The sequence below is a fragment of the Planococcus citri genome, chromosome 1, assembly GCF_950023065.1.
Source record: "Planococcus citri chromosome 1, ihPlaCitr1.1, whole genome shotgun sequence".
In the NCBI taxonomy this organism is placed as follows: domain Eukaryota; kingdom Metazoa; phylum Arthropoda; class Insecta; order Hemiptera; family Pseudococcidae; genus Planococcus; species Planococcus citri.
The window spans coordinates 40,263,823-40,280,838 of NC_088677.1; the positions used below are offsets into that span (position 1 = coordinate 40,263,823).

General features: G+C 31.4%; 1 protein-coding gene across 9 annotated transcripts in view; it reads right to left on the reverse strand.

Annotated features, from left to right (window-relative positions):
* The window catches only part of Elk (Eag-like K[+] channel), a 108,896-nt gene that overhangs the window by 15,615 nt on the left and 76,265 nt on the right, over window positions 1-17,016 (reverse strand). For 7 of the 9 annotated variants that reach the window (XM_065344757.1, XM_065344756.1, XM_065344755.1 and 4 more), the window contains 2 exons: window positions 2,781-2,933; window positions 2,539-2,666 (listed from right to left, as the gene is read on the reverse strand). In XM_065344757.1, the coding sequence (XP_065200829.1) occupies window positions 2,539-2,666; window positions 2,781-2,933 (281 nt within the window). The remainder of the gene's footprint in view (window positions 1-2,538; window positions 2,667-2,780; window positions 2,934-17,016) is intronic. The other 2 variants (XM_065344760.1, XM_065344763.1) reach the window with 1 other exon arrangement.

Sequence of the window (17,016 nt, forward strand, 5' to 3'; positions counted from 1 at the left end):
TGTTTTATAAATACAAAACGTGGAAAACTCATTACATATGGTGGGTATATGGTACGTCGATATACATATAGAAAGGTAGGCGTTTTACCTATCCACTGAGAATGTAGCAAACAGCTAGAAATAAAATTGGTTAGGTATCACGACGTCATTCATATTGCGATAGTTTAATCAAAGAAAATACTTATTGAAAATTCCGAACGTCGACAATGGAAAATTTTACGCCATAAAACCTTTACCCTTGCAAGTTCTCGAAGTGAAAAATTTCAGTTCATTCTAAATAATATTAAACTTATCGAAGCAATATTGTTTAATTAAATAGTACCTACCTACCTACCGTAAAAGGTAGATATACCTAACTAAAGTAGGTTCCTACCTGTACGTGTGCCATGTACCCAGAGTTAAGAATAAATGTAGAGAAATGAACAAGAAATGAAATTATTGTAAGTACGAGTACAAAACGTACGCTTTTGACATAGAGTTTTTTCTTTTTCCCACAATACTTCACCATGTACTTGAGTTGGTATGAAAAAAGTACCTACCTACCCATACATGACATTTGTAAGTCGTCTATTCATTAACGTTATTATTATTTGTAATTGTAACGTTCGTCTTCAATAAATGACGAACAAGCAAGTAGGTACTTATACGTATTGTTATAAAATGTCATTTATACGTGAAGCAGATACAATATCTAAACTTGAATGAAATTCTAGTGATTTTGCAAGATGTACCTGTAGGTACCTAAAATATTATAAAGGTCGCCAATAAAAGGACAATCTATGTAACAATACGTATAGGTACAGGTAGTACATACTAATACTTATCAGATTGTTTGAACTTCCGTGATGTAAAGAAAAGATTTTTCAAAATAAGCAAGCTTATAGATCGCGTGACATTAAAATTTCAAAAGATATGTATTATGTATCAATTGGTGGAAACTGAAGAAAGGCAAGGATAAATTCAGCTGATGAAAGTTCAGATTTGAATGTAAAGGGATAAACTGATCGAGAAATTCAAGTACATAAAAAAATCCGCATGAGCATTTGTAGCGATTATTTGCAAAAATTTGAAAGAAAACAATTCTCAATGAAAATATTTTCTGGACTGGCCGCTGTCCAGTCTAAAAATGAAAGAAAAAATCCAAAAAATCTCATCTGACATAATATCGTTTTAAAGTTCCAAAAAGTTGAGATAGGTACTTACTTAATGCGAAATATTTTGAATAGAAAAAATTACAAACAACATTAGTACTCAGCGGGTTAAGAATTGCGAATCGGCCCCTCGCCGAGATTTTACATAAAACTATAATCAGTGAAATTTGGTCCTTGTGGTTCAAATCTTTCTAGAAAAAATTTTCAAGTACCTAGCTAGGTCATCTGTAAATCCTCCAAAGGCTCCAAAAGCGGCGAGATTGATTGGTAATTTCTTTTGGAGGTGCAATATAAACAAACAATTTACGTTGTAAGTATACAGGTATCTTATCTTGATGCACAACATAAATTTTTTTCAGAATTCTTTGTATCGGTGCGAAACCTTCAAAAATGCAAAAGACTGATTCATTCGCAATTTTTCTCGCCTAAAGTCGGAAATTTTGGTCGGAAATTTTTGTCTCACAATATACCTATCACGTAAGACGCCCAACAACACAATCATCTTGAATTTGTACCAAATTCGTAAATTTTCTGCATGTTTTATATGATTTTCATTTTTAAAAATTGAATCGTGCCATTTTGGGAAACCCTGGTTCTTTTTTCTGGCGATCTTTCAAGCTAGAATTCAGGTCTAGATAAACATCAACTCGAAATACATCGTCCATTGAAATTTCAGCAAACTCAGGTTGGTAAGTTGAAAACCTACGTTTTTGGAACTTTTTCATTTTCTGTAATCACCAGCATGACTTTTAAATCAAACAAAAACTGCAGAGATTTCGACATTTCGAACTGATTGATTTCAAATAAATTCAAAATGGGTATCTATTTAAATAAATATTTTAAAAAAAATTATTGGTATTTTTAAAGTTCTTTTATAGATGCACCTGTAATTTCATCTATTCATCTATGGAACAAAAAATAGAAACCAGAGTTCAAGGAGAGGCATTTTGAGCACAGTTTCATAATTTTACAACAACGTTTTTTAATTTTTGGAAGCTCGTGTAAAGTCTGTTATTACAAAGCATCTTAAATTTTGAAAATGCATACCTAGTTATCTATGCACTTTTTTGGTGTAATTTCTCAGTAAAATTTTCAGCGGGACATTCTGAGACTAGGTAGGTATCTAGTAATTATTTTCTGAAATATGTAGGAAGCATGTTTAATGAAGCACCTCGCATATTCCTAAAATCAATTACAATAGGTAGGTACTTATCTACCTATTAAAATGAAGCATGCATTTTGCATATTATGCACTACGCACATGCAATATGCACAAACTACGTTGTAAGGGGCATTAAGAACGTAACGAGTAGGTAGGTAGGTAGGTATCCAGATTTAGTATATCTCCACTAATTTAATACGTAGATAGTTTGGGCACTTTACTTACATTATTGATTATTTTGGTTTTTGGCTTATCTTGTCTGTAATGACCCGATAATTGATACAACACTGCTCTACTTCTTCTTCGTCCGTAGTTTGCAGGCGGTGCTTCGGGATCTAAATTTCCATTCGAATCTACACATGTTATAGGAACAAGGAAGAAAAAAAAATTGTAAACAAAAACGCCATATGTACTTTCAATACACGTAGTGTATAAATAATGATAAGTAATTTTTTATATCACTACACCTGAGTAATCACCTGCTTCGTACTCGTCGCATGATGTTCGTAATTCTGCTAACTTTGTATGCGTTATATCCTTATGCGAAGCTAAAAATAGTACCACTTCTCTTTTTTCGTTTTTAATGGGAACAATATCCAATAAGCACCAAAATGGAGGTCCTATAATGAGATAAAATATACACGACGCTTTTAATATAATAAGTATACCTATCTACCATAATGTATAACAAAATAAATAAGCCGGCAAATGAAATAATAATTAGAACGGTAATATACTCGTAGGTACATCTGCATAGCACATTCCTCTCTCGCGCGCATTCACCAAAAATGGATAATCCCCAACAATGTGGATTTTGAAAACGCGTGCACTGTTGAAGCGAATTTTAAAATGAATTTTAATCTTCACATCTGAATCATTCCTCATGAAAACAAACTGCCGCATTTTATAATATGTACTTAATTCTTTTAGAGTCTTTATTACTGTCAATTAGAGAATATTTGTATGCGTCAATTTACTCTATCAAAACAGGATTACGGGTTGATGAAGTGCGGTAAGAGGGATGACTGTAGAACGAGATAGTTTATGATTCCAATACTGAGGAAATTTACTTTTAAATTTTTTCTAAAAAAAAGTTAGAACAAGTTTTTTTATTAAAGAAAAAAGCTTTTAAATAGTAGGCATGTTTTGGCTTTGGATAGGTTTACTCGTATTAAAAACAAAAAAAATAAATGGTAGGTAATATTTTCAAAAAAGTTCGAGAAATGGCGAAATAGTATCTACCGAGAATTAGTTAGGTATCATAAGAAAGGAAATTCATTACAATAAATTAAATTAGATCACACTTGATAATGCTTTTTTATAATTTCTTATCAAAATGTCGCAAAGACATTAATCATATTTAGCGAAGAACTTTTAAAATATCACTCTCAAAACGTCTAAAGAGCAAAGTAGGGTAAGAATGATAATGGCCTTCAACTAAATTGGTGGTAGCGAAAGTTGGTCCTTATGGTTCGAAATCTCCCTGATAAAATGTTTGGCTCGCTACAACACCTCACGCCCCTTTTAAAGGGGGCTAATCGCAATCTTTACTAAAAATTTCCATCTTCAGCAATTTTCACCTTAATTTCAAACTCCTTGACCCTCTACAGCTTCTGTGATTAATCTAAATACATCGCATCCAAAATCAAATCCTAAAAAGATGAAAACCAAAGAAGAACTTGAAGAGCTAGAACACCTTCCAACAATTAATTTTTATAATCGAGAAATGAAAACTACGAGCCATTGTTCAGAAAACCAATGCTGAAAATTCCACGAAAACAACTTTTCGTCTGGTGAGATGTTTTTTCCTTTATACCGTTTGCTATTTTATTACGCGAGCTCAAAATTAGATTTTTAACCTGGTCATTAACATCACCCAACGATGGATATTTTTTCAAGAAATAAAACCCATATAACTTCCAGTTTCCTGGTTGCTGATACAAGTACAGTAATATCAAACAAGCTATGTCGTTTAGTTTGTTTTTACATGATGTAGACTGTACCTAGCACTCAACTTGGTTTAAATATGCATGAAAAACTCGCATACAGACGGAGAGTAAAATACTTTTAATTAATTCGAGAATTCCTTTAATTACTCACCTATGTAGTAGGTATAGGTAGGAAGGGACATAACATAGTGTTGTAATTATTTTATGCTATCGGGAATTTTTACACGAGCGAATCAAAAATATTTTAAACAAACAGACTTCCTTTAATGTATTTCCACGTCGTAAAACTATCATCACGTGGAATAAATTCAATTTTAGATAACCCTTTACAAATAAACTGCACATGTGTTGCCATAATTTACATCAATTTCATTTCAATCGATAAAAGCCAAATCGCGGAACGAATTTAAATAAAACCACCTCCGTAATTTACCATCAGGACTTCAAAAAAAAAAAAAAAAAAAAAAAAAAAAAAAAAACTAGTGACCTAAATTATACGTGTACTTTTAAATTAGCTTTGAAAGAAATGAATAGGTAAATTTGAAATTTAGCATTCGTACAAGTAAGTGTATGAAAAATTTGTTCTTTTTTTCGATGCTCCAATACACAAAACAAGGGTTGAACGCTGAAATATTCGCCACATTAAATATTCTCGACAACAGCTCCGCGCGATAGCTAGGAACAATTTACTAACATAAAAGAAAAAATATGAATATTGAATCAATTGGTTTTAAAAAACGCTCAATTTCAAATACCTACATATACTTATACCTAATACTAGTACATGTTACGAATGAATGATTGTATTTTAATTCTGATATACTCGAGAGAAATTATACCTACAATTTGCGAACGTAAAAAGTATACACGAATGGAAACGAGATAACATGAATAAAAAAATACCAGGAAATCGAAATGAAATTTTTAAAAGTAGGCATATAGGTGGGCAAAAGTCTAATAAGTAGAGGTATAGATACGCCTAAAATCTTCAAATAGGTACGCCAAAATATTCGTGCGTTTATACTCTGAATCAAATAGGTACCTATCGCTATAGTTAAAATCTAAACGAAATACATCTCTTTCAGTTGTTCATGCGAAATATGAATTTCGCACGTTTTGTAATAATTTATACTCGTAATTAGAATCTTTGAAAACATTATTAAGTCAGCTCACACGTCTACACGTCTACACTCAACAGTCACAGCATAAGTTCATGCGATACAAAGCTGCGAATGTTGCTTCGAGCGAAATTCTACAACGAAAATAGGCATCATCAATAAACAGTAAGAAACTACAGGTACCCAGCTTCCTTTAGAACCGCAGCCGTTTTTTCCCGCTCAACCGCCAATTACACGTATATTACTAACACAAAAGGGCGAATTGAAATAGGTACCCGAAGTTTAATAAAGATAACACCGCCAACCATACGCCGCCGTAATGGATAGTTATAAAATCAGCTTTCGGAAGTATTTTCACGCGTATAACTCTGACCAAACCGAAGCATTTTTACATTTAATACGATATAGCTAGTTACATAACCTACCTAGTAATGGCTAAGTACCTACATACTACCTATTTACATGCACAAGCTGGCCAATTTATTCCCACTTGTGTAAATATATTTTCCATAAATTTTTTCGCATTCAATGAAATCGCAGCTTTTTTCACAGCAAATACGAATACTGATAAAATAAATACTAAATAAAGAATTTAAAGTGCAATTGCACTCAGATAAATCGATTATTTGCATCTTTCGCGCGATAATTGAATGTAAAAATTTACTACTTTACAGAATCCTCTTTTAAAGAATCTAAATGGAAATGAAATTTTGCTTCATCACTGAACGAAAACGCCATTTTTTTTCTCATCATGTAGCCAAAAGATTTCAAAATCGAAAAAATCTTTCCCTTTTGTTTCACTTTAATTGAATTTTCTTCGTATTCGGTGAATGCAGACTAACTTTTTTCAACAATATTCCATGGCGTAATTATTTGTAACTAAAGCTATGAAATGTAATAAGAAAAACTTTCGGACAAATTTGAGAAAAAACACAACGACGACAATGAAGTTTGAAGAAAAAAAATATTTTTGTCACGCTGCGCGCTGGCAAGTAAGTATAAAAACTTGGAAATTTCGGCAGATACGAAAACGGTCTTTTTTTTTTAAATACATAGATAAATTTAATGTGACAGTATAGTATTAAAAGAATGGAGTAGTTTGAGCAGATAGATTATACTTATACGCACCTAGTAGTTATTAATTGTTTAAAACTAATTAAGTAGCGAAGTCGAAAGTAATGGAAATAACACGACAATTTGATAACATTTGACATGGTTAAAGTTTATGTAAGTAATAAGTAAGTATATCCGTTGATAGGCTTAACATCATTCTGTCAGCAGACAGTATAGTAAAACTTTGAACAATCGGATGAACAAGCTGATTTTAAACTTGAATGAAATGAATAATAAGCTTTGCCCAACTTATTTTTTAAAAATGCTATGAAGGTACGAAATGGACATTTGAAATTTTCTCTTTAGGCACCTTTATGCTTAAATTATTTAGTTTAGGAAAATTGAATTCTAGCAGCAATTTTAAAATTTGGAAATTTCCAGAAAATTTTCTAAGTAAATAGCAATTTGATGGAAATAAGAGAAATTCATATACCGAGGAATCTGTTTCTTCGAAATCACGCCAGCATACGTCTATTTTGGAGAGTTTTTCTCCAAAAAATTCTATATTGGTAAATTGTGAATTTAAAAAAATGAATTTTTGGTTGCTCGATACCTTCTTGTTTCATGCTCGAATAATATAAAAAAAGAGTTAAGAAATCAGTAATTTCTCGAAAATTTTGTTAATAATTTTTTACTGGAACATTGCTTAATTACATCTGAAGCTGAACTAGGTAATCTAATCTGTCACACGTAGGTATGAAAAACGATGAAAAAATTGAAAATAAAATAGAACTGACAACACGTATCTAAAAATGATTTTTTTTAAAAAATAGATTTTTAGCTTGGTTCTCTCAATAAAAAAAAAAAAAAAAAAAAAAAAAAAACTCTAAACCTACATACAACAATCAATGCGTTGTCATCAAAGACTTTTCAATGATGAATAAAATAAAATCGAGTTACAAAAAAACTAATGACATTTTTTGATAAAAATACTCTTTTAAAAACTCTTAATCAAAACAATGGAACTCTGAACTAATTTTTCTTCAAGAAGAGTCCGAAACTCTTTTCTATCAGCTATTTTTGCTTCAAAAGAGTTTTTGTAACATTTTTTTACTTTGGATTTTTTAAAACTTAAAAAAAAATTTTTAAACAAAAATTCCAAGTTCTAGCTATGTATGTGTGAGAATTCCATCTGATATGTACAATATTATATAAGAAATAACAGATTACGAATCATTGGATTTATGATTTAGATCATTTCCTTTGGCATTATTCAAGATTCGTGATGCATATAACAATAACTAATAGTTCAACACTTTCAATAGTGCAAGTATTCTTATTTTGTGAGGATAACGATGAGTCAGTACAAGCTAGATTGTGATGCACAATAATTTTCTTCCGCCAATTTAAAAAAAAAAAAAAAATGTTAAAAAACAGTAAAAAAAATTTTGTTTTTTTCTGAATTTTTTGCGTGAAAAAATTTGTTCTAAAAAGTTGGTGAATAAACGAATTTATGACCGAAAAATAATGCCAGTGACGGTCTATCATGGACAATTCAAATTTTTTATATACCTAAGTACGTGCGTATACCTGTAAGTAAATGTTTGAAAAGGAGGAAATGGAATATTTGAAAGAAAGGATAACGCAAAATTATCTCGTAAAAGCATGGCAGTGGCGGTATAAAACTATCCTGAAATCGTATCAGCCCCAAGGTAATAAAGAACACAGTCATTTTCCTTTATTTTTTCAAAAACAACAGGTAGTTTCTTAAAAAAAAGTGAATTAAAACTTGAATTAAAACTAAATTATATCAAACCTCTAATTTCATTTCATTTGGCGATTTGCTATTTGAATTTTAAAATAAGTAACTAAATTCTAAACGACACGGAGTTTCTTCCTTTAAAAAAAATTTAGCATACCTAACTTACGGGTAAAGAAAAGCCTAAGCAGATAGATACATTTATCTATTCGAACGTACGAAAACGCGTATTGTAATGTACTTACAAATGTGCTCGTATATGAAAATCTTGCAGGTTAGATACATTACATACAAATCTCTTGTGGGACGCAGTACGAGTGAAGGGTCGTTACGAAAAATAAAAGGTGATCATTTTTTGTAAAAATTATTCAAATAAATTACAATGTAAGAAATACGAGATGGACTGTAAGAACGAAAAGAAAAAAGATTTCTTAAATCTAGTCGGATTTAGGATGAAATAAAAGACTTTTTTTTTTTTTTTTACCGCGCTACACAAGAAATACTCTTTCACTTATGTGAAATGATTTCAAAATGGAATATGATGATGGTTTTTTTATATTCCGGGAAAAGTATAATCCGCGTTTGGTATAAAATGGTTTCGCTCGTAGTCGTAACGTGCTTCGCAATTGTCGAGAATATTTATGTAGCCATTACGAACACCTCTCGCCATTTTGTACTGCTGTCTGCAATTTATTCGCTATACGCGTCTTTCCTGAAATACAATACACCGTTCACAGTTTCACTTGTGTGTCTACTTTTAGCGTTAAATTTGGCGCCAATTTTTATAGCAGTTCAAATGACGTAATTCGACGAAAAATTAAAAGCAAAAAGAAACCTAAATACATTCCTGAGATACGCCCGTACTCGTAGTTCATTTGTTATTGGAAGGCGCAACTTCTAAGAGGAAAATTTAATTTTAAGTTGAAAGCCTTTTCTATACGCGAGTAAAACAGCCGTAAACTTATTCGATTGTTTTTGTCTCAACTTGGTAACAATTAATGATGATTCGCCCATAATATATTCATTCATTAGGCACTATAACGACCGGGTAAGTATATTTTAGCATTCTTATTCATTTTCGCGCCCTTTGTCAGTGTTTTTCCTAATTTCACGTATTAGGCTACATTTAAAAAAAATAATAAAAAAAAAACAATTTCTTTATGTAATACTTGTATACCTACCAGAAAAGATCAGAACACTGACATCGATTTTTTTCCTATTAAAATCCTAATAGCTACCCAGTAATTGTTTATTAGTGAGGCTGTTTTTTTTTTTTTTTTTCGTAAGCATCTGCGTGTACAATCGCACAATTAACTCGATGAGAGAGAAAATATAGTTCAGAAACGCCCATCTAATGAAATGGGCAAAGGAGCATTAATTTCCTACAAAAGTGACCAATTGTGACGCGGTTTTGCCATTTTACGAACGTTTCTTATGAACATCAGTCATAAGGTCATCTAGTAGTACAATTTACAAAAAAATTACCATCGTAAATATTAAACGAGATATTTTCACCGACGTAATATTTCTCGTAGTAGGCGTTTCCAATATCGACGCCAAAATTTTCTGAATTACATTTTCCGAATAAGGTGTTCAGAAAATCGCAAAATGTTTTCCCTTGACGAATTCCAACGAAAATATTTATACCTTAAATTTTCAAAATAAGACAGCGCAGATCGTCTGACATTTTTTAAAAGTGTGTCCCGTTAAGCGTAGGCTATATTCTGATAACATAACATTTACAGGATTTCAAGTAAATTGGTAGATAGGTACCTTTTTTACGCTTCTGTAAAGCAACCAGTAGGTATGTTATACTATGGGTCATTTCCGTTATTTTTAAAAATACTTCAAAAATCGAAAAATCAGCTTTTTGATTTCAAATTTGGCACTGGGTAGGTAATTTTTCCAATCTTTTGGGGAAATTTCAACTTTTGAAAATTTTCAAACCAAAATTTTTATTTCATTTTCGCTTGAACATTAAATTTTTTCAATTTTGATAAGATGCACAGTCTTGGCGACATTTTAATTTTATGAGTTTTTTGAGACTTATGACTCAATTTCCTCGTTATCAGCCAAAATCTGTACTCTTTAACACGCGATCGAAATGTTAGAAAAAACAGCAAGAATGCCTAAACAAAAAGATACATACACACTCGTATGTATTTGAAAATGGGCCTTAAAATATAAAAAAATGTGACTTGAAAATCAGATTTGCCAAATTGAAGCTATGCGTATGCGTGTATTCATCTTTTCCCAAAATCTTCCCGATAGTTCCATCAGTGTATCGTACCTAGACCTACCCAATTTCCACATCTAAAGTTGATCAAACACAGAAATTCGTCTAAACTCAAGCTGTAGATGGTTACTTTTTTTCCAGAGGTATTATCATTTCATCGGGTCAACTGAAAATGCACTATTAATAATAACCACATTCTGCCAACCTAAGTGCCTAATAAGGTGAAAAAAAGTCCACGAAAAAAGTTTCAAACTTTATAAATTTTTGACACCGGTTCTTTTGGAAAGCGGAAGGGGAACGCGGCGAAGATAACATATTTTTGCCTTGAATTTTATACTTAAGAGAGACACTCGTGCACTTAAAAAACCATTACTTCATTTAAAGCTTAAACATAAATACACTTTGCCTCATTTTGTAACGTACTTTATCTAACAATTTATTGTACGACATTTTGAATTGGGAAAAAATCTTCTTCGAAATAACTTATTTAGACAGTAAAGCAGATTCGCGGCAATTAATTTGAATTAGCTGTTTAAAATCTCAAAACAATACTTTTTTGTAATTATCCATTTAATTAATGTCTGAAGAAAGTTTTATTCGAAACAACAACAACAACAAAACAAAACAAAAAAAAGAATTAGAAAAGAAACGAGCAACTAAAAAAAAATAATCGTGTTACCAACCCTATGGTGAATTACATTTATTTCAAGTTTCCTGACGAAGAAAATTTCTACCGTAAAGAAAACAATTCGTTTTTGAAACTCGAAAACGTACCGTATATTTAATAAGGAAAATGGCACAGCTTGAAATTTCGTGAATTTTATCGTATTTAACGTATAAATGAGAAATTGTGTCGTGTTAAATGAACCAATATAAAAATCACCATTTTTACAATTCGTTTTCATACGAAATATTAAAAATTATCGGCGCGATGTTCAACCTCTAGACAACAAATTGGTACACGTTTAATTTACTTTCAGTCAAATCCACAATTTTTCATCGAAGAGAAAAATGCTTTAAAGCATGAATACATACAATATCATTCGTAGAAATTAAGCGCAAACGATTTTCACGCAAAATTAACCCGAATCGTTTGTGTTTTTTTTTTTCATTCTTTATTCTTTATCATGTTGAAAAGCGTGAAATTGTGAAAAAATTTCCTTACAACATACAATCTAGATACAATAGCATGAATAAATATGAAATATTTCAATTTTAACCGCATCGTTATAATTTTTCATTTTTGTTAAAAACAATACCTAACTAATAAAAATAATACATAATAAAACGTAATAAAGCGAACGAATGCGGATGATATAGAATTCAGATGATTAATAAAAGCTACAAAGATTAAAATTAATACTAAATTGTGTAGGTATCCAAAGGTGAAGGTAAGAACGCGCAGCAGATAGCTACGTTTTATGATTCGCGCAAATTTGTAAAAAATTAACGAGCTTCAAACCACCTCTTCTTCCTTTATTCATTATAAATTTTAACTTATTTAACAACGGAATTTATCACGTGGTGAAAATTATTTACCGAGAGTTCAAGCAAGATAAAATTTCCAAAGTACTTTTGCGAATTTAATGAAGTAGGTGGGAAGATAGGTACAACCTAGACCTACTACGCCGACAATACGTCAACCCATTAGTAGGAATTTCTCACTCGTGTTTTCTTCGGCTTACTTAGTTTCAGTAAAGGTTGAATTTCTCTGCAAACATTACGCATAGGGAGGCATTGTGTTGTGTAATAAGATGAATTCACTTTCTAAAAACAATTCCGTTTGAAGAATTCAATTACAAGATGAGTTGCTAACGAATATTTGATTAAGTTACGTTAAAAGGTGAATGTTGATTTTTGTATAGGTATAGCTTACCCATGTAGGTCTTGGTATCTTCTTAGTTTATTTATTCGCACAATTTTCTTATACTTAAATACCTACGTACCTAACCTAAACCATACGAGCGAGGTAGAAAATTTGCAGACAAATTAAAAAGTTGGGCTCAAAAAGATAGTACCTATGTGTAGGTAGGTATGTGTTTTTTTCCTTTGAAATTTTGAGGAAAGAAACAAAATGAATAAGTGAAATCATGAAAAAATAAGAAGGTTGGTACGCGTAACCATAAGTCACACTTCATTCGACTCGATGAATAATTTCTACATCGAGGGGAAAAATAAAAGTTATGCATTATTCTTTAATTAATTTTGTTATTTCAGTCTCACCTTATACTTATTTAAAAAGATTACGTTTCGTATCATATTTTTCACGCGATAACCAAACAACAATAAATTCTAAATAGTCGTGATATTTTCACCAGAACAAAATTTCGCAGCCAAGATTAGAGGATGCTTTTTTTATACATGGTTCATCGTAATATGAAAGATACCTACGACGCGTCGCGTCGCGTCGCGTTGTCGGTTAAGCGAGAATTTTTTTCCATAGGTACCCAGCTAACAACTTAAACATAACTGATTGTGATACAGCCAACCATAAACAGCACTAAATCTTCATTTAGTTTTTTTGTAGACGCTTTTCGAGCAATATTTTAAAATGAAAATAACCTCATGTCATCTGCATATGCTTTATTGACAATGATAGAGTAACAAACTCCAATAGGAATAAGTATTTAAAACTTTTCAGCGAGGGAAATATTTTGCGAAAGTGAGGTGAATAAACAACCAAAAAGAAGAGCTTTCATTTAATATATTAGGTATGTACGTTATATACACTCGACCTTTTCCTTTTTTTTTTCACACCAAGTGTAGGTATACTACGCACAATACGAGTATAAACGCTATTATATTTACTGTGTGCTTTGAATCGAAGAAAATTTATTTTTTCCCAACTTTTCTTCTCGCTGTAGGCTAACTTTTAAGACTCTTGACCATTTAATGTAATTTTTATACGGTATTTTCATGCTGTCATGTTCACTGAATGTTCATTTATATAAATATTACCTACCATATATTTAATTACCAACCTATGTTTTACTCAAACACGTGCCCGTTACATTTTTATTTTTGGAAACCACAAACAAAAGTAAAAGCTGATAAATCATGATTATATTAACCAGTACCTACCTACCTACCTACCTACCTAGCTAGCTAGCTAGCAAATAAGAACTAAGTATATAAGGCTACGATCAAAATAGAGCTTTTAGCGAGAATTTAATTTTTTCTAATTAGTGGAAAATTATAATTACCAACAAAAAAGTGGTGATTAGATGTTTCTTGAATTTGTTTGTGTAATTTCGAAAGACCTACGCGTCCTTCCACATAACATTTTTCATTTTAATATGGTAGGTAGGGAATTCTGCAGAAATAAACCACCCACATCGAAATATTTTCATTGAATTTTATTAAAAAAATTACTTTTATTCATTTTCAATTCCGATTCTATAAATTGCTTAGAAAATTCACCTTCAACTACGAGTATGTTACCATAGCTCTACTTAAACCTATCCGAAATCCGGATAATACATAGGTATGATTACCTATTGCAAAGTACCCTAAAGCCAAACTAACAAGGGAACCTTTACAGCCCGTCAACTTTGATTGAAACCAAACTTTGAGCAGCCAAAAGTGGGTTTTCGATTTTTAATGGAATTTTGAGAATAACAGAAATGGTCTACCGGCATTATTAATTTTCTACTAAGAAGGTAGATAAATAAATATAGAGATAAAAAGGTTACTATTTAATCCTGTCATATGAATTCGACATTCTAAATCAATTAGGGCAAGGGAATTGCGAATCTATACGGTGACGAGTTGAAACGTACATATGATTATATTTTTTTTGCAAGTTGAAAATCTCAAATTTGAAAAAAAATTCAAAACCGTCAATCTTGCAATCAACTACAAATACTCAAAACTTCTTGCATTTCCTGAGGCCGATCATCCAAAGTCGACCTCTCTTAATCATGGCATTTTTCCGGCCCTGAAATGGAGGCGATCGATTCAATGGGTCGATTTCAGGCGGTATAAGTAATAAATATCCAGTAATTTGTTGAAAAAATTTACGATTTTAGATTTTCGATTTGAGATTTCCAACTTGTAAAAAATACTTTATTTAACAGGTTCTTCACATTTGAAATTCAGCTGACTTCACCTTCATTGATTCGGAACGTCGAACTTACAAGTATATGGCAGATAGATACACAAATTTTCAACTGTCAAAGTTGATTAGAACGCCTTCTGGAGCGATTCGAAATAATTGCTGGAGGAAAGTCAACTTCTGCTGTAGACTCCAAATAAGACTGAAAATGGCAGAAATCTTGTGAGATTGACTTCAGTAGGTAGGTAATTAGGTATACAATTATACATGGACTGATTTCTATATTTTCATCTCTATACATATTCTTGTTGTAGGAAATGAATAATAGGTATAGGTACCTAACCTTATGTGCCAATACACTATTATTTCCGCCATTTTCAAATTTCAGCTCAATCGGAGTTGACAGGTTCTTAAGGTTCTCTTATATACAGGTATACAACATTTTATGCTTACAGTCGTTGTTATTGATAGAATTTTAATTTCTGCAGATTGTATACATAATTTTGGCATCTTCGTATGGTTCTCATAATGTATCATATTAATTCAAAAAGCCACCATTCCAGTTTTAAAAGAGAGTGGTTGAGTACGTATTTGAGATTCTGCAAGATCACTTTCAGGGCTCTAGTAAAAATCGAGAAAAATTAGCCAAAACACGACCAATTCTTTCGTTTTTTTAAATTTGGAATTGACAATATCTAATGAACAAAAAATTGACACAACTAAGTACGTTCAAGAACATTCAAATTTTCAATTCAACCGCTCAGAAAACCCTTGAAAATGGTTTTGGGTTTTGATAACAATGAGCTAGGTCGACGCTGAATCGCATACTGTCCTTTGGAACATGTCTATTCTTTGAGCACCCATGTACATATGTCCTCTCGAGGGACACTTTATGGAGCTAAAAAAATGAAGGTCTCCACTGAATATGGTCAAATTTCTCCGACACGTTATCTTTCGCGATCCACGCTAATTACCTAAACATATTCCCCTATAAACTTATTCAGAAAAATTCAATCGAATAGGAGTTTTCTCAAAAAAAGCAGAGACAACAGCCGCATTTTGCGTGCATTAAATGGCTAAATTCAATACGTAAGTATAGGTACTCGTATGTAGATATATACATTATACATACGAGTATGTATTTACATTCCTACTAGATAACCCGTTTTTCGCGCATACTGCGCTCCTCTTCTAGACATGAATTGTTCATTTTGAAAATTTTGAAAGTATCTTTTTTTGCCTATAATTCCCAAAAAGTCTTGCTTTTTGCTAACATTGTTATTGTTGCTTTTTGCCGGAAATTGTGAAAGTTTATGGCTGTTTTAATAATTGACAGAAAAAAAAATTGTTTCAAAGCAAAAATTCCAACAATTCTTACTTTTTCATCAAAAATAACCCAAAGCGTAAATTGTTCTCTAAAATATCCTGAAAAGCATCACTCTGTCATCGCTTTATCATTCATTAAAATAATGCCCTACTTTTCTACAAAAATTGAAAAAAAGTATCAGCTTTCTTATAACAATTGCCTGAAAAGTCATGGTTTCATTTAAAGTTGGCAAAAAATTCAAGTTTTAGGCAAAATTGCGAATTAGGCTACCTACTTATCACTTTTTTAGCAGAATTTGCTGAAAAATTCCAAAAATACTTGTTTTTTTTCCTACAGTTGAAATGAAACTAACACATCAGATTGGATCTAATACCACATAACTGAAAATTTCAAAGTTTCACTGAACTTTGACCTGGAACTTTTTTAAGCTTTCTTCAAAACTGCGAATGTGTCAAAATGTATTTTATGGCAAGCTTTTTCTAAGCAGACTATGAGTACTCTAAATATTGGTTCAGTACTGGAGAATACTTCAATAAAATACTTACTTAACACAATTTTAGAAATATTCCAAGATTTCCGAGTCAAAAATGCAATTAGGAATTTCCTTAAAACGTGATTCTAATTTTGTCAAGGACTCACAAAAAAAATTCAACCCCTCAGTTGAAAAATCTAAACTCCTACATATAACAGTAGAGATTTTCCCAAATAGTCCAAACTTGCATAAGTTGATGAAAAAATGAGATGCTAGATATAACCACTCCAGAACTCAAAAAAATGAAACCACGGTTCCAGGATTAATTTTGATACCCAATGTGCTAAAAATAGCACTTTTTCATGTGTACATCAACACCATTGTTTTTCTGTTTTGAGCTACATATTTAAAAACTTTTTAAAGCTCCCTTCAGAAACTTTTCAACTTTTGATAAAAACCATCACAACTAAAGTTTAAAAGCTATTTTCAAATTAAAATATTATTGAGTAGTAGAGAATACTGATTGTATGAAGCTTTTTCATGTTTTTTAAGCTTTAGGATTTCATTTGAGCTTTCTTCAAAACTGCGAATGTGTCAAAATGTATTTTATGGCAAGCTTTTTCTAAGTAAACTATGAGTACTCTAAATTGGTTCGGTACTGGAGAGTAATAATTTTTTATGTCATATCTGAAGCTTTCTAAAAAAATTTCAGCTTTAAGCTTTCTTCAAAATTTC